The following is a 19037-nucleotide window of genomic DNA, read 5'->3' as shown; positions in this document are numbered from 1 at the left end:
TAAATGTTGAAATTTGTCTAATCTATGTTTCCAACAATCATTTCCTGTTCCTTATTCCCCTGCCTAATGATTTTTAAACAACAGGTTGATGTGAGGTCCTTGTTGGATAGCTACATGCTATACCCATAGCTAGAGGCAGCCAACATTTAGAGTAAAACATTGTTAAAGAGATTGCAATACAGATAATTGCAAACCTTTGCATTAATGTAAGAGGCACACCTACTAAATATGTTTCAAAAATATTTTGTAAAAGCTACGTCAAAAATCTGTGGTTAGCCGGAGGCTTGCACCATCCAATGAATGCCCAAAAAGCGGCCTGTCCCTTATTTTGCAGCCTTACTGCGGTGTACTTAGGCATTACAAAAACGTGCATCTTAAGGCCTGTTTACACATACAGTGCTATAAAGACTGCACTGACTTCGTGCTATATCAGTATTGTAATGGTACTCCACTGCACAGGACATGGTCTTTTCCTATTTACACTCACAATGCAGTGCTAACTAAGCACTGAATCGGTGTTAACCCAGCACTGACACCAGCCCTGATGCAGCACTGGCTTTGCGTTATCTTAGTGCCGCAATATGCCAGCAAACCGGCCTTTATGGACAGTCACAGGTTTGTGCACTACAGAATTTTTCAACTCTCCCCCCCCACCAAGTGCACTGCAAAAGGCTTATAGAAAGAGAAACAAAAAAGGTCTCGCCTTCAGACTCTTCAGCTGGGCCCCGTCGAGCGCGGTCGACGCCAACACCGGCTTGGCGTTGCTCTCAAATGCCGCCAGCCACTGGGCCATGTTGTTGTAGAGCTCGCCGAAGCGGTCCCAGCAGGCCAGGCACTCGTCGAGCGCCTCCTGCGCGTCCCGCATGCCCCGCTCCAGCTGCTCCCGGTCCTCGTGCAACTCCAGCAGCCCCGCCTGCAGCCGCTCCCTTCCCGCCTGGTTCAGGCAAGGCGCTGCCTGCTCCGTCAGTCGCGTCGCCTCTTCCAGCAGCGCGACGCCCGCTTCGGCGCCGTCCTTCAGCTTCTTCAGCTGTGCGGCCTTCTCCCGCACCACGGCCTGGCTCCCCGTGCCGTCTGCGCACTTCTGCAGCTTCAGCTTGGCCTCCTTCAGCCACTGCGCGGCTTGCGATTGGACGGCCCGTTGACGGTCCAGTGATTCCAGCTCCGCCTCTAGTTCCCGGACCGCATCATCGGCAGACTTCCGCAGCTCGCGAAACTGGGTGAGCGCCTCGCGGCGCTCCTGCGTCGCAAGCTGCGGAGTGTCGGCTAGCCGTTTCTCTAGACGGTCGGCGGCGTCGGCGCGCGTTGCAGCGTCGGATGCGATTGCTTTGGTCTTTTCCAGGAGTGCTCTCTTCTCCATCGTGCCGGAAGCGCGTTCCCTGCCGGCTTTGGATTCGGCCAGCTGCGACTGGGCTTCGTTCAGCCATGACCTGAACTGCTGGAACTCTTGGGAGAGCTCTCCAAGGGCAGAGAGCTGTTCCGAGAGTTTGGAGCGGGCGGCGGCCACTTCATTGAGGAGCCTGTCAAACTCGGCGCTCGTGTTGTCGGCGCTCTCGCGGATCGTCTTGACGCCCTCGGCCGAGGTGTTCTCGATGACCTTCTCGGTCAGCTCTGTCATGTACGACACCTGGGAAGGGGGATGCAAATGTTTTTAGACTGCCGTCGGCGACCGCAGTGTCAGAATCGAAATTGGTTTCGTTACATTGTTCTCAGAATGGGTTCCTAAAAACCAAGCTAGAGATTCCCCAGAGTACACTTTTAGGAATTCTCCTCAGTTCCCAGATTTTCTCGGCTGTTCCTGTCCCTATGTAAAGACTTCCAGTTTGACTGCGATAGTTTTAGAAAATATCAGCCATTTAGTGATGCGCTAGCATTTGGAAAAATGCTCTACTTGGTGCCAGGAATGGTTGAAAAAATATTTGGGAGATCAGGGAGCGGGTACTTGAGGACACCCCTGGGTTCTTGGAACCCAGGATTACCCCAGAGTGCCTTCGTGGGTTCCCCCGAGCTCAAAACTTTTCTCCACCGTCCTGGCCCCCAAGTAAAGTGTTCTCTCGGTTTAAGCACCATTTTAGAAGATCTAAGCCACCCATCGATGTATAACTATGAGTCAAGCATCCTCTAGGATCCCAAGCAGCACGGATTTTGGCCAAGCAATGGCCAATGGCTGAGAATGGTCTTGTGGCCAGTGGCCAAAGAGTGGCCATTCATTGGCCAATGCTTGGCTGATGGCTGACGGCCAGTGGCTAATGGCCAATGGCCAGGGAAAGGCCAGTCATTGCCCAATCTCTGGCCACTGTCTGGCCACTGGCTAAAAGACCATTGCCAGCCATCGGCCAATGCCTGGCCAAGTCTGTGCTGCTTGGGATGTTCATTATCGTTCGCAAGCTTTGTAGGCTCCTGAACCGCTTCATCGCATCAATGTCGAGAGCGGAAGAGATTCCTTGGCTGCCAGTCACGGCCTATATGGGTTCCTCGAAAGAGCGAAGTTTGCAAATAGCTGAATTATCAAGCTTAACTACCTCAAAGAACAAACATATGGCAAACATAAGGCAGTGAAAACTAATAAACCGAGGTCTCGCCGAAACGAGGAAACAAATGCGGACCTTGTTGCGTCCCTGCTGCAGCGTGGCCCAGAGCAGGTCGAGACCCCTGAGCCTCGACTCGGCCTCCTCCAGGGTGGCCGAGGGCTTCTGGAGCTCGTGCAGGCGCTCCTGGGCCCCCTCGAGCAGCTCCGAGACCTCGGCGTACATGCACTGCTGCTGCTGGTGCTCCTGGAAGTGCTGCTCCAGGGCGTGCAGCACCTCCTTCGCCAGCGACAGCAGGCTCGTGTAGCGCGCAGACAGCTGGGTGAACAGGTTGCAGATGCTCGAGTCCGAGTACGTCTCCAGCAGTAGCTGGGCCTTCAGGTTCAGCGTGTCGAACTCGGACTGCCACTCAAACACCGTCTGGAGCAGCACCTGCAACGGATATGGGACGGAGGGCGTTACGGACCACCGTCAGTGACCTTTGACGATAGACGGTTTCAGTATGGTTAATCGTTCCAATACCTCCAATGAACGACACTTGATAACGATACTTTCTGATTCCTGCTCGTTGACCGATCAAGGTACTTAACTTTTCATCAACCGTGTATTGCTCGCAACAAGCACTCTCATTACCCACAAAAATTTATGTGTAAAAAAGATTGTTTTAAGGTTTCTTTTTTTTTTTTTTTTTCATGCAGTGTGAGAATGAAATGTATAACTGGATAATATTTTACACCATGATTCCAAGTTATTTTTATCCCATGCAGATGCAGGATAACTATTGTACATGGTAATTTATATCTTTTTGTACTTTAGACACTCCTTTTTGTCTTCACGTATGCTCCGTCTGCCGTTATTATCTTATTTTTTTTACACGTCTTGCTTCTCAAAGTGCGATTGTAATTACTGTACCTATAGAAGTCCTTCACTTGGAGTAATACTAGTGCGCTAAATAAAAGAATAAATATGACGCATGCGCAAGGGCCTTGTTTGAGTGACAACTGACGCAGACGCACCTGGAACTCCTCCAGCTTGACCCTCTTGGCCTCCAGGTCCGGCTGGAGCTGCTGGAACGAGCGCACCTGAGGCTCGTGCTTGTTCAGCCAGTCCTGGCAGCGCTGGAACTGCTCCTCGTACTCGTCCCACTTGACCAGCCCAACGTCCAGCAGGGATTTCACCTGGGACGAAGTCGTTTCGTGTCACCAGGGGTCAGTCCGTGTCACGGCAGGGCATCTCTTTCGAATGCCCGGCCTCTATCGTGCGCCTGTTGCCTTCCATAGTGCTTTGCCTGCGCATGAGCGCTCGGAGTTCGCGAGATGCCGTAACGTCGTTGAAGCTGAGAAGCTCGTGCTGGGACAACTAAAAAAAAACTTTCTACCATTCTCGTCCTGCCAGTGACCATGAGAGGATGCGCTTTGCCGCTCTAACCTGGGACATGCGGCTCTCGAAGTCCTCCACGGCGCTGACGAGTCGTCCAGCCTCTTCGTCCACGTGTTCCCGCTCTTGACTGTCCTCCAGGAATCCGCGGGCCGTCTCGGCCAGCGCGAGCACCAGCTGCAGGCGCTTCTGGCCCTCCTCCTGTTCTCCTTCCAAGACCTGCAATGTCATTCGATTTTCTCCTGGGTAATTTGCACTCCACATTTCGTTTCTCGAAGTTGTAGCTTTAACCTGTCGTAAAATACAAAGCAGGTGCCCACGCAAAAGATGGAGATAACCACAAAAAATAGGGGTGGGTGCTCGTTAGGTGTGAGAGAAGAAAAGCGGAAGGGGCACATGGTAGGGTAGGTCCTTGTTTGATCCGACGGAACAGTATAGGGGTCTGGCGGAACCCCTCGTTTTTAAAGCAGCCGCATCGCTCTCGTCAAGCCTACATTGCGGCGGCATCCCCGCGTCAAGCTTCACCACTTTGCTCCGGCGCACAAGCATAAAACCCAATATCTTTGCACCAGCTTCTTGGAGAAGCAATTGATGCAAAGGAGCACCTCAGTCAGCTCGATGGGCTAGGAGGTGTGTTGGGGAGGGCATTTGATATGTCATATCCTATATCAAATGTTTTAAAAGTAGACTGTGGGAACTTATTGTGGCAAGGGAATGGCTCGAAACCAGGCATACCTCGCTATATGAACTATTCCATATCATGAACAGTTGAGAATGATGTTGCACTTATCTGAGCACATGCTTCTTTCTGCGACACGTCTGCAAAGCTTCTGCAGTGCGCGTCCCACACCGACAACATTACCATCCATAGCAGACAATACATGTGAGCTCATTCTAGGTACATACTATGGACGACACACTTGAATACAACATCCAGTGAACACTCGTTATAAAGCAAGGTTTCATAAATCCAAATAGCCAGCCGGCCGTAAAATGAATGCCAACGCTAAAAAACAAATTTGGATCAACTACCTTTGTCCCCAGTTCAACGAACCTTTAAAATGCCGTGCTTGCTCTTGAGCTCGGCGCGGTCTCCCGACGGCTCGGCACACTTGTTCAGTTTCTCCTGGGCCTGCTCGAGCCAGGTGGTGAGGCTGGTGCAGGCATCCGTAAACTCTTGCAGGTGACCCATCACAGACTTCTGATGCCTCAAGAATTCCTGCACACCAAAATCATTCGTAGACGCGCCACGTTAAATGCTTTGCCTTCTTCCACACTAGTCACCGACAGAGTGAGAAGGACGGGGCATCACCTTCTAATGCTCGACCCCCAGCACGCCAAAACGTCATCAAAGAGAGGGAGCTTACGCCGGAGGTGTTACAACTGAAGGACCTCCCTACTGTTCTTATTCCGTCGGTGACCGCAGCTTTGGTCGGCGCGAGAGCGGTTCGGGAAAAGGCGCGTACCTTAACGGAACCCGCAAGAGAGCTGTACTTCTGTGAAATCTCGGGGCACGGGGCAGCCGCCGTCTGCTGCAGTTCCTGTGCCTTGATGGTCAGGGATTCTATCATCGGTTCGAACGATTCGACGTCTTGTACTAAGCTCTGAAAAAGAAAGAGCAGACGTGCGTCAGTCGAGAAATAAATTGTGTGAGCACCGTCGACGCCACACTTCCTTGAACTTTTGTGAGAGTAATTTTAACTTTCTATAACTCAGTGGTTCTCAAGCATGGATGTGTCGGGGACCCCCAAAGTGATGGGGGACCTCATGCCAGGGTGGGATGTCGAAGAGGGGTTATAAAATAAGACAACTCGCTGCAGTGTGAAAACGGTATCCTTTAGTCTTATAGAAAGAAGTGAGAAGCATGAAGTAAAAGGATAAATGGACACATAGATGGTAACGGCTCTACCCTTTCCAACGGGTGTTAGCTTGCGCCACCTAGCCAGTATAACAGAAAACTTTTTTTCTTCTTCAAGAAAAGAGTGGGAGGGGGAGTTGATGGTTGAGGTGAGGTGTTCGCAGACCCCAGCGGGTCTGCAGAGCCCCATTGGAGAAGCACTGCTGTAAGTCATGCACGGGTACCGCAATAAAAATCACCCCGACAGGAGCTGGCTCATGCAACTACCATAAAATCTCGTAAGGCCACCGACACAAAATTAAGATATAAATGGTGAAAACATGAGGTGGGCTATTTCTGGGGGACAAAACAGCAAAACAAAAGTTAATGATAAACACAGGGGCAACCCCCCACAAACTATGTGACACGGAAACTGATATCGCAAATCGCAAACATGGCGAATTCGTGTTTGGAAATGCAATGAGCATGCGGGAACTCGCTACGAACTCCTGTGTCACGGGAAAGGATACTGCAGGCTGCGGATGCAGCAGATTCGTGTTTCACGGTGCAAAAACATTCGGGAACTGGCCACAAACTTCCGTGCCACGAAAACCGATATTGCTCGCGCAGGTCGCGGGCAAAAACGTGGAAATTCGCTGCAAACTCATTTCTCACACGCACTGGTACCGCAGATTGCGCAGTTGAGGCAGAATCTGCGGTACCGGCCTCGTGCGATGTCCGACGGGAATGAGAATCACATCAACCACGTAATCTGCGATATCACACGGTGGGCAATGTTTTAAAATGTTTATGTTAAGGATATGTAGCCAGAAAAACGGGAAGGGCAATCTCTCGGGGGAAAGCATCCTTATGAAATTTTATGATAGTTCCAGCCAGATCGAGCCAGGGCCGCTTCCATAATCCAGCTCCAGCTCCACTAATTTTCGCTCGGGCGTTTACTGCAAGTCGGTATGTGTGGCCGCAAAGTGAATCTACCGGTGCAAAGGCAGCAGGGTGCTTACGTTGGCCCTCCTCAGCCTGGCCTTTCGCTGAGCCACGGACTCCTTGACCGATGTAGACTGCTTGGGCTTTTTCACTTCCTCCAGCTGGTGGTCGTGGTCCTCGATCCACTGGAGTAGGCGCTTCTCAGATGAGCTGTAGTCTGTCCATTGGAGCAGGGCCGTCTCCAGTGAAACCTGCAATGAAACAAAGCAGACGAAGAAGTATCCTTCAAAACACACGATTACCATGTTCCACTCATTTTCTGTCTCTGAGCTTACTAGATGACACTGGATCATATTTTCGTAATTCTAGGAATGCACTGTAGATGCTCCTGCAGTAGCCGTAGTCATTTTTAACTTTTTATAGTCTTTACCAAAGTTTGAAGAAAAGACTCTCAGATAACACTACAGAATGATGCATAGTCATCAATGGCATTATGACATTCAACTCAACCCAGAAATAGCTATTCGAATAGTTTGTATTGCATTCTAGAGTGATGATGTCAAACCAGCTGCGCAATTGCACAAACAAATTCCTGCCCGTTTATGCAAAGCGTGTGCCACCATCACAGCACTATGCAGCATGTGGAGCAATGACGTCGCGCCAGCTGCGCACTCAGAGTCCTGCCGATTCACGTGAATCATGCATCGCCATCATTGCGCTGTGCAGCATTCCAGTGCTATGACATCACACATGCTGTGCAGCCGAGCAAATTCGCCCTGTCCTATGGTTCGCACGCCGCCACCAGCGTGCGGCATCGCATTACAGCGCGACGACGTTAGAGTCTTCACTGCCGTTGCCTAGGCAACCCCCTCGGTCACGACGACAATCACACGCTGCCGATCGGCGACCATTACGGGCCGTATACCCACTGGGCAGTGTGGTTTGGTTGGACGGTTGGTGCCATCTTATGCCGAATTCTCGGAACTCTGAGACGGTCCGTGACCGCGATTGTGAGACCAGATCCCTAGCTTGAACGTCCAAATGCCCTACCAAAACTGTGATGCTGCGCACATGTCCAACTGTTCGATGGCACATCCTCTGGAATGTAACCCTTCTTGGCCTCCTGCCGTGCTGAGTATGCTTCGTTTCACTGTAACTTAGCAAGGAGCGAAACCTATAGCCCCTTCGAGCCAACGAGCGCGTTGGAGAAAGACACTTGACTATACTCTATCTTACTAGTTTGGGCAGTGCAGTCACGTCACACGCAGGAAAGAGGAAAGCCACTCACTATAGTATGTTGCAACTCAAGAAGAAGAGGAGACGAAGCCCTTCCCTCTTTCCACATTTAAACAGCAAACTCTAGAGTCTGCTCTCCTCTCCAACATTCGCTCTGCTAATGTGGAAAGAGGAAAGGACTCCATCTTCTTGTGTTCTTGAGTCGCAACGGACTACAGTTTGGGCAGCGCTGTCGAAGTCACAGACGGGAAAGAGAGGAAACCCACTTTTGTACGAATTTCGACCCTCTTTTGTGCGTCTGAGACGCACAAAAGAGGGTCCGGGCAAGAGGGAAGTTCCTCTTTCCCCTCCTCTCCAGCTGCTTGGGCTACGCTCTCAACCCTGTACTTCCGACGAGGGCCGTCACCTGCTTCGCCTCCGTCGCTCCGATTGGCTCGAAGGGGCCGTACCGTTCGCTCTTTGCCTGGTGGCAGTGAAACGAGGCGTAGCGGCCAGCCGAGGCACCTCCCGTTCACAGAGCGAAATCTGAAAGTTGGAAGGGGGCCCACCTTGGCGTCCGAAAGCTTGAGCACCAGGCGGTCCCACTGCTTCTGCAGCTCCTGCAACTCCTGGCTGAGGGGGCCCTTGCCCGAACTGTGGGTGCCCCGCAGGGCCTTCTCCCCGGAGGTGAGGGCTGTGTGCAGCAGGGCGTGGCCCTCCTCCTGCTTGCGCACCATGCCCTGTCGTATGCACAACATTTCTCCGTGTAAACTATTAAAAAAAACAATGGGGGAAAAAAAAAATACAGTAAAACCTCGTTATAACAAAGTTCAAGGAGCGGTCGTAATTATTTCGTTATAACCATTAGTTTGTTATAGCCAACGTCCATTTCCCACTATTAGCAAGCAAGGGGAATTATGATTGCTTTGTTATATCCATTAGCTTGTTATATCCCACTTTGTTATAACGAGGTTTAGCTGTAGACCAGCCTAGCCTACAATCTTGGCAATGCTGAACCTTTCGAAGTTTCTGATTTTAATGTTGTCGAGGCTTACAGAGTCCTCCGGATTGTTTTTTGCGATGTCTCACGAAGAAATCCGCTTTAGCCACTGTCGGCTTAAAGACCGACATGCAGGTAGGGCCTTCTGCTAAGAAGGGAATCCTTCCCCAGGTCAGGGAGCTACTCCCTGCAGAGAGCAGAAAGGGTTTCCTCCTTTCTGGAAGAGAAAGGAGAAATCCGGGGGGGGGGGTTTCCACCTTACTGCTTGCTTGTCGGTCTTTATACAGGGACAGGGCGCGGCATATCGTGTTCATGCTTCGTTCTTCGGTGTCCTAATCAACAAATGCCAAAACATCATTGGTTTCAAAGTGGTAATATGATGTTTGGGATTCACCATGCCCTGCATTTACTACCGAGAGTTAAGAGTCAGAAACTCCCAATAACAACAAAAACTGGTCAGTGCATAGGTGTGCTATGCTGCATAAATTTCCGTAGAACTATGTGTGGGTGGAACAAGAAATGAGAAAGGAAGGGGGGGTTTAACGCTTCGCCCAGTCATGCTTGAAAGTCGCGTGAACTGCCCATGCCGCAGAGGACGGTTGCTGGAGTGGCGTCTATCGCCGTTTCAATCAGACAGGAGTGCATCACATTGAAGCAAGCAAACGAGCAAACCAGCAGATGAGAAAAAGCTGCAGAAACCACTATTGCTGGTTGTCTATGAAATGCAATATAGCATTCGTCTAGGACAACCTCAAGGACGACGTCGTCCCAGAGGACAATATTAAAGACGACGTCTGAGATGACCTCTAGGACGACCTCTAGGACAATTTCAAGGACGACCTCTAGGAAGACGTCCAAAACGACCTCTGGGTGATCTTAAGGATGATCTCTAGGACCACCTCGAGGACGACGTCTAGGACGACCTACTAAAGGAAGTCTAGAATGACCTTTAGGACGACATCAAGGTTTCAGAACACATATATAGGTAGCCAATCACTGCAATCTAGAAAAGGTTCCTGGAGAACAACCAGGAGGAAGATAAAATATGACCACACAAAAACGCTACCTGCACTAAAATGCCAGGCATGACATTTCACACGCCGAGACCGTAACACAGCTTTTGCATTGTAAGCTTGGAAACATGTGCACATAGAAATGTGCACATAGAAATGTGCGCATTATTATGCACCTCAAGATATCCAAGTGATCGGGCTCAGGCTTCCAGTCCTCCCAGTTCATGACATCTAGTTTTCTCGAAGTGAAAGATACAAAAAAAAAAATCCATAGATTTGGCCCTCACCTGAACCTTGGCCAATTGGCTCTCGACCTCATTCTTGCCACTGGCAGCCCCCGAGCACTGAGACACGGCGGCCGCCGTGGTCTCCATCCAGTTGCGGGCAGCTTCTGCGGCCGCCCTGTACTGTTCGTGCTGGTCGTGGTTCTCCTTGGCCCTGTTCAGCATGTCCTGTAGCAATCATCAATCGATCAGCCGAGGGCAAGTTACCGTGTTTTTCTGACTATAGCCCACAAAATGTACATGTTTAAAAGTTCAAGTTTAAACGGTGCAGATTGGGTGCCTACAAGTGTGAACTATACAGAAATTAGTAATCGATGAATAAATAATTAATTAAGATCATTAATTGTGACGAGATGCAACGAATTTTGTGAATGACAGATTATGTCGATGATGATTTCTGTAAGATACAAGCTGCTTGTGCTTTAATAAAGCAGGGATTTTTCTCAGCGCACTGTGTATGCAAATTTTTTACGTGCTGAGTATGTGCCGGGAGTACACTGGGGGAACGTTATTATTCAGGGGAAAGTTATTTTTCAGACAGACTATAAACCGGATTCAAAATAAATAGTCCGAAAAATACTGTATGTATAGACCACTTACAACGTAACCGCTTATAGTGCAGGACCGGGTATAACGCTGCTTTTTTAAACCACCGGTTCGCCTCCCATAGAACTCCATGTAATTACATACCACTTAAAATGCAGGCGCGCGAAGGGAAATACCGGTTATAGTGCGGTTTTCAGAACAGCCCGGCGACCGCGCCGATCGATTGACGCAGAGAGCATGCTTCCCTGTCCGACACTAGATAACGGCGCGAGCCGAGCGGCACTCGCGGGGCAAGGAGGTTGCTCGATGAAGCGAAGAGAGAGGCTTCAGTTGCCATAGCGACGGTGGGACGCACACACATGTCGTTCACGTGCGTGCGTCCCTCCGCTGCGTTGGAAAACAACCGCAACGACAGACCAATCGCAGGTCGAGGAAAAGTGTTCGCGCGCGTTACATGCCGGCCCACTCCCTCCCCTTCTACAAACTATCTCTATCTCTATCTCCCCCTATCCCCCAACTTTTCTCCCACTCCCCCCCCCTCCCCCCTGAGAGCCAGTGACAAAAGCGCCCGGTGCGCATCCACAATTGGCCCTCTCCTCCCCCCCACTTTTATTCTCTTCCAACATAACAACGCAATCTCTCTCTCTCTCGGTCGCGGGCCGGCTGCTTCTACAGCTTCTATCCGCGAACATGGCGTCGGTTTTGATCGTCGACGTAGACTGCGCAGCGTAGAAGCTCATCGTTCCGCGTAAAAGCGCTATCCTTGACTGTGAATTTTCGTTGTGTGTCGCTATGATAACCCAGCACGTACTAGAAGGGAAGATCCACCTACTCGTGCGGCGATGTTGTGGCGGCACTCTCAAGACGGAAGAAACGCCCGTATCGTCGTGTTTGTTTACTCCGACTACAGTGGTGCTTTCTAAACATTTGTGGTTTCGAACATCGCCCGGATTTCTTATTTGGAGCATTTCATGCCTGTGCTCAAGTTGAAGGTATTACAGGCGCGTACCGTATGAAGGATGCGAATTTTCACGCGTTTTCATCGCCGGAGAAAAGTGATTAGGGTTAGCAATCGTGAAGGCTCGCAACGTCCGTCCGCAACCCGCGACGCCGTCAAAAGGCTGCGCCAGGCAAAAGTCGCTCATTTCTTTCAAAATGTGTGACACACTCGAGAGAGAAGTGTACTAGTCTGGTGAAATAAAGACTTTCCTCAAACTAAAGCCTTATTTTTCATCTCACATAAAATAAATTCTTTTACAAAAATAAGTTGTCTGATGGCATGCATTTTGGCTTGAAAAATTGATGTTTTGGTTATAGTTCGGATTTTCGCGACTCCCGCGACATACGTTATATGCGGTCTACACTGTATTACAAAGCGATCAACACTGACACAGATATGCCTCGAGATTAGAATTTGATTGGGTGAGTGTTTGCTCATATTAAATACTACTAAAGTGGTGATGCGGGCAAGTTAATTCTTGACTAGAAAAATAAATACAGCGCACAAAAAGACAAAACGAGGAAAGAAGTATGCAAGGTGCGCTTGTCTTGTGCACTCGTCTCCTCAGTCTGCATATTATTCTGCACTGAATTCCTTTTCTAGTCCTGCTAATGCACACAAATAGTACAGTGTTTTTAGGAAAAACTGAATGAAAGCTGTCTACCATACTGGCATATGACAAGGCAGTCGCAGCAATCTGAGTTTGTAGAGTAACGTTCGTTACAACAGAAAATTGGGGGTTTCACCCTTTGTGCACAGTCAACAGCATTTTGATATACAGTGGCGGCGACACTCGTTCCCTAGGTTTTGGATGATTCTCCAGTAAATCTTACCTTGGCAAGGTTGAGGGAGACCTGGTAGCGAGAGCTGACCAGGGTGAGCTGGTTGCGGATGTAGGTGTCCAGGTGGGAGGTGAGCAGGCCCTGGGCCAGCAGGGTCACCCTGTCCAGTGCCTCGTGGCCCTTCTCCAGCTCCTCCACCAGACCCTGCGTTCGGCGAAACCGGGGACATTAGAAAATGGGTGCGCATTCACGGTGTTGTCACACACTGTAAGATGGACTTCTACAAAATAGCCTAAGACATTCTGTCAAATGCAATGAAGGTGCGATAGCATTTGATGAGATTTTTAACGAGCAGCACATCATAGCGTCTCGTGACACCATGATGTGATGTCACGTGACATGACATTGTGTCACGTACCACTGTGATGTCACATAATATTGTGATGTTACGTGACACCTTTACCTGACATGTCACGTGATGCTGTGACGTTATATGACACTATGACATCACATGACACTGTGATACCACGTGAAAACAGGTGGCACCATGAGATCTCATGACACTGTGATGTGACATCCTGTCAACCCAGGACATTGTGACATCATGGTGTAACCGACGTCATGTGACATCACAGTGTCATGTGATATAGTGTTACATAACGCTGGAATGAAACATTTGTTCATGCGTATGAGCATATATAGACCCATTCTTGGCCTGGAGCAGGAACTGCCCATACCTGAGCCTTGTCGAAAGCCACTTTCTTCTCCTGCAGCGTGGGCCACAGTAGGGTCCTCTGGTTTTTGATGTCATCCTCCATGAGCTGCAGCCACTCGCTCACGTGCTCATACTCCTCCCGGAACTCCCTCAACTGGGAGCACGTCGTGCCTGCAAGCGTGGGCACGACGTCAGTATCTCTGCACATGTATAAGTGCACATGAACGTGGCGTGGCATAGTGCCACATTAATAATGACTCTATGCCCTGCTAGGAATATTATCAAAGTCTACTAACATCTGGAGTGACTAGAGACTGAGAAGTGGGATAGGGGGAGAGACATAAAGGGCTACCATATATTTGAAATCACTGAAACTTCTTGGCAGGTTGCTTTATACTTTCCTCTGTAAAAGAAAGCCCAAAATATGCGATTGTTTAGCATTTTATTTCCCAATAAAATGCTAGTGAAGTCTATCTGCTCGAGCCTTGTTGTATCTAATATATTAGACACAGTAGTCATCATTCAATCTTCATTATTCATTTATTGATGAATAAATAAACAATTTATTGTTCAAACTCAAATTCATGTCACTTTGCCATGTTACACAGCTCTAGGATCAATTGCACACAAAATTCTATAGCTCTGGTATCATTGTGCCAACTCCATGGCATGGCATGCCTGCACAACAGGCAAGCTGACCAACCAAATGCGCATGCTTGAAGCCAAAGCAACAAGGAATAAAAATGACGAAAATGACAAAGAAGTAAAAGCAAACATATTGTTTTTTTTTTTTGTCCAAGACTACTTGTACACAACCCTCTAAAGTCAAGAAGCCCTCACCCAGCTTTTCTCTCGTGGCCGAGATCTCGTCAAAGAGGCTGGTTAGGTCTCCCTGAAGCGCCGCCGTCTGGTTGTCCAGCAGTCCAATGCCTGGCTCCGAGGTGGTGCTTTTGGCACGCTCGGCAGCGGCGGTCACGGCTTCCATCTTCAGGTTGCCCTCGGCGCGTTTGGCAAGCAGTTCCTGCATTGACCAAAAACAAATTGCCGGCTCCTTGCCATGCCCTGAAAATTAACTGCGGTGACAGTGCTGCACACTCTGCTTGCACAGAATACACACAGTCACACTGCACACTAGCCATGATGTCATGTCACGTCAGTGTCATGCGACACCTTGGTGTCACATGACATCACCGTGTCACGTGACATCATGGTACAATGTCACATGCAGCGACATTACAATGTCATGTCATGTCATGGTATCAAGTGATGTCATGATGTGATTGATGTCACTGTGTCAGATGACGTTATGGCATCACATGACAAAGTTTGTCACATGCCGTGACATCACAATGTCATGTCATGGTTTCAAATTGTATGCTACACAAAAAAAACTTCGTGAGTGGAGAAATCTTGTTACTAAGTTAAGAAAAAACATCCTCCATAACGCCACATCACATAACGTTGCAATGTCATGCTATGACTTTAGTCATGTGCGAACAGTAAATTTTGAGTTTGAAGTAAATTCGAAGCGAAAAGTGGTTTTGGTCTACTATTTCCTAACAGAATAGCGAATCATTTCTCAGAGTCATTCAATACTGTGCATCATAAATGAAAATTCAGCTGAACTCCTGAAGGTTGTTCTCAGCCTTTCACTTGTCCACTTAGCTCAGTTAATTTTAAGACAATTATATTTACGAACCATGGCATGTAAACGACACATTTGTTGCAGCTATCCTAACTGAGGGAATTTATAAATCTGTTTGCTATACGCAAATATTCTTTCCTCTACTTCAAATTCGACAAAAATAAAACATGAACGATGAACACGAGCTGCTAGGACATCACTGCCTAACATTTACTCTTGCATAACTGTGACAGGTTTGTCCCGTTGAGTGCGCTTTTCACGGAGCATCCGTGCACAGCGGGAAAGGAATACCTGTGGCACTAGCCCCGTTGAGTGCACTTCTCACTGAGCACCTGCGCACTTCGGGGAGGCAATACCCACAAAGCCCGCTAGCTCTGCGGAAATAGTTTCTCCGCAGTGCACAGGTGCTCAGTGAGAAGCGCACTCAACGGGGCTAGCCCGCCGCAGTCAACACTTCGAAAAGTATGAATATTACAGTTCACCCCAAAGTGAATATAGAATAGCGAATCATTAATGCGAAAGCATTAACTGTCCCATGGAGCGAACCGGCGTTATCAGCTCTTGAAGCCGCGTCAAACGGCACCTAAAGTCCCCTGTCCCATGGAGCGAAGCTGTAGTCTGTACCAGCAAAACAGAAAATTCACAGGGTCTCATATTATTTCTAAGATAACTTGAAGGCAAAAGTCCAAGCGCCGATTCATTAAAGACAGACAATGCAGCCAGTGCAAAACGCAGCTGGAGCCATCTGCAATAACTCCCCACGAAGCGCGCCCGACATGGCGTGCTCTCGGTATACGTCCGCGTCGCATAAAGCAACTGGCACCAGCAGCAGCCGATGCGCTGGTGCCAGTTGCTTTATAAGCAGTGTGCGACGCATTAAAGACAGACACATGATTTACGGATGTGGTGGTACCCCTCCGTCTGTCGCAGAGGGGTACTGCATCAAACTACTGAACGAAAGGTTGCTGATTTGACGCCAGCCGAGGGGCAAGAGCGAAAAGTCTTTTTGGAGGGCCGATTCTGGCACAAGTAACGCCATCTCATGGTCCAGTGGTGAACCATGGGCTTTTCTATCTTTTGTGTCGGCGGTTTTAGTACCTTTCGTGTCTCAACGTGTTTTTCCTCAAGGACTTTGAAGGTCGACTGAATGATCAAACATATAAGGCTTTTGCCTTAATAAACTCCCCTAGCCTGGCATGCGCCCTAGTTTCAAGGAATGCCACTCCATGGTGGTGCGGGCCCCCGTGCCGGTAAAAGGAACTCGGTGGCGCATGCTCAGCCGATTCTGCTCCTCTGGGCTCCGACGAACATGGTGCTGCTTCAAGCATCTACATCGTTGGTGGCCGCAAAATTCCGTAGAACACTCCGCAGCATTCAATTGGACATTCATGCTTTCGCATTCACAACTCATAAGAAGTTCTAGGTGTCCTCAAAGTTTTTCTAAACTACTATTCGAAAATTCGAATACCCGCACCACACCACACGACTTAAATAAAGCACACCCCAAAATCCGCTGTAAATCACACATATAACGGCTGTTGTCGTAAAACGCATGCAAAAACATGAAACAGTGAAGCGAAGCCCAAGACACATACCTCCAAGACAGAGATGCTTGTCTCGAGGCTCAGCCGATCACTCAGAGACCGGGTGAATGGGGGGAGCTTTTCTCGGAGCTGGCGCAACCAGGTCACCAAATCGTCACAAGCGTTCTTGAAATCGAGGTGGTTTCGGTACGCCTGTTCGGTGGTCTCAACCAGTCCCTGAACACAAAGAGACAAATCGAGTTGGGTTCAAACTCCCGGGAATCGTCTGAAAGTAAGTCGTTCATGAAACGACAAATATGCATGTGAGAAGATTCTTGAACATACTGAACGAATTAGGAGCGTTCGGTTAGGTTTCCATAGAAGTATTGCAACAAAAATGCAAGGAGACGAATTGAGTTGGGTTACTAGGTTCAAACTCCCGGGAATCGTCCAAAAGTAAGTCGTTCATGACATGACAAATATGCATGTGAGAAGAGTCTTGAATATACTGAACGAATTGGGAGCGTTTGAAATGCATAGCAAATTGCAGGGCAATTGTGTTGCATGTGAAACGTGTGGCATCTACGCTCTTGGCGCTCTTCATCGGTTAGTTTAGCGACTGGCTTAATATATGGCATGTATACTCCATAGCAATTTCTGGAATGGAGATACCGGTGCTAACCCGGGTTTTAAAAACATGCGATAGTGTGTCAAGTTGCTACCTGCAGGACGCAGAATGGATGCCTTGCGGGGCTTCCCCACCAAATAGCACCTCAACTCAAGGCGATGTGTTGCGACATGCTGGAAAGGCACTCGCTTAATCATCTAAATGGCCTGGATTCGATTCCTGCCTCGTGCAAACACTTTTTTACTGCAATGACCTCTCCCTCCCTCTAAAAACCAATCGGTGTCGAGCCTCGCAACCACACTTTTATCCAGGCTTTCCTTTTGGGCATCACGAAATGCCGAACACCTAATCAAAGAATGTGTCGCATTAATATTTGCCTAACACTAACAACTTTGCAAGTGCGTTTCGGTCTATACAAACTTCTGCAGCGTCCCAGCATCTTCAGCATCCTGCAGGCCGCTTCGACAGGAGTCTACTGTATACTATACCCAGTTCATTCCCAAACATTTTGTCTCAACTGCAGGGCATACATATTAACAAAATCCCTAGTAACGTGACAAACACAATCACGAGCAAGACTAGACTGAGATTGCAAGAGGTATTTTAGAGCGCAGCTCTTAGGCGCCCGTTTCCGGCTTGAGCGGCGTCGCCGTCGGCGTAACCGCGCGGTGCATTATGGGTAAATTCTCCCGAAGGAACCCGAGGTCCTCCCGAGGTCCTCCCGAAGGAACCCGAGGTCCTTCGGGAGGACCTCGGGTTCCTTCGGGAGGACCTCGGGTTCCTTTGGGAGGACCTCGGGAGGACCTCGGGTTCCTTCGGGAGGACGTAGGGGGGGGGGGGGGGGTCACGTGACGATGACGTCATCAGTGATGATGACGATGACGATGCGGATGCCGATGACGTCATCAGTGACGTCACTGATGACGTCATCAGTGACGGATGCCAATGACTTCACCGGCAACCGCATTGTCATCGTCATCATCACTGATGACGTCATCGTCATCATCACTGATGACGTCATCGTCACGTGACCCCCCCCCCTAGGTCCTCCCGAGGTCCTTCCGAGGTCCTCCCGAAGAAACCCGAGGTGCTTCCGAGGTCCTCCCGAAGGAGGACCTCGGGTTCCTTCGGGAGGACCTCGGGAGGACCTCGGGTTCCTTCGGGAGGACCTCGGGAGGACCTCGGGTTCCTTCGGGAGGACGTAGGGGGGGGGGGGTCACGTGACGATGACGTCATCAGTGATGATGACGATGACGATGCGGATGCCGATGACGTCATCAGTGACATCACTGATGACGTCATCAGTGACGGATGCCAATGACTTCACCGGCAACCGCATTGTCATCGTCATCATCACTGATGACGTCATCGTCACGTGACCCCCCCCCCCCCTAGGTCCTCCTGAAAGAACCCGAGGTCCTCCCGAGGTCCTCCCGAGGTCCTCCCGAGGTCCTCCCGAAGGAACCCGAGGTCCTTCCGAGGTCCTCCCGAAGAAACCCGAGGTGCTTCCGAGGTCCTCCCGAAGGAACCCGAGGTCCTGGGGGGGTCACGTGACGATGACGTCATCAGTGATGATGACGATGACGATGCGGATGCTGATGAAGTCATTGGCATCCGCATCGCCATCGTCATCGTCAATAATGACGTCATCAGTGACGTCACTGATGACGTCATCGGCATCCGCATTGTCATCGTCATCATCACTGATGACGTCATCGTCACGTGATCCTCCCTAGGTCCTCCCGAAGGAACCCGAGGTCCTCCCGAGGTCCTCCCGAAGGAGCCCGAGGTCCGCCCGAGGCCCTCCCGAAGGAACCCGAGGTCCTTCCGAGTTCCTCCCGATGCCGATGCCGATGACGTCATCAGTGACGTCACTGATGACGGCATCAGTCATAATGACGATGGCGATGCGGATATCAATGACGTAATCGGCATCCGCATCGTCATCATCAGTGATGACGTCATCGTCACGTGACCCCTTTCCCGAGGTCACGTGATCTCC

At 49.8% G+C, this 19037-nt stretch overlaps 1 protein-coding gene across 1 annotated transcript in view; it reads right to left on the bottom strand.

The window, feature by feature from the left end:
• The window catches only part of LOC120847711 (nesprin-1), a 45596-nt gene that overhangs the window by 24924 nt on the left and 1635 nt on the right, over positions 1–19037 (bottom strand). Inside the window, exons 3-15 of the mRNA XM_040219577.3 lie at positions 16480–16644; positions 14080–14260; positions 13262–13410; positions 12576–12728; positions 10200–10364; positions 8469–8639; positions 6762–6935; positions 5369–5506; positions 4957–5121; positions 3954–4121; positions 3542–3703; positions 2604–2957; positions 704–1624 (exon numbers count right to left, since the gene is read on the bottom strand). Coding sequence (XP_040075511.3) covers positions 704–1624; positions 2604–2957; positions 3542–3703; positions 3954–4121; positions 4957–5121; positions 5369–5506; positions 6762–6935; positions 8469–8639; positions 10200–10364; positions 12576–12728; positions 13262–13410; positions 14080–14260; positions 16480–16644 — 3066 coding nt within the window. The remainder of the gene's footprint in view (positions 1–703; positions 1625–2603; positions 2958–3541; positions 3704–3953; positions 4122–4956; positions 5122–5368; positions 5507–6761; positions 6936–8468; positions 8640–10199; positions 10365–12575; positions 12729–13261; positions 13411–14079; positions 14261–16479; positions 16645–19037) is intronic.

This window comes from Ixodes scapularis, unplaced genomic scaffold (genome assembly GCF_016920785.2).
Source record: "Ixodes scapularis isolate PalLabHiFi unplaced genomic scaffold, ASM1692078v2 PGA_scaffold10__122_contigs__length_95168666, whole genome shotgun sequence".
NCBI lineage: Eukaryota > Metazoa > Arthropoda > Arachnida > Ixodida > Ixodidae > Ixodes > Ixodes scapularis.
Note: the sequence above shows the minus strand (reverse complement) of the source record. Positions and strands in the feature narration are given on the sequence as shown.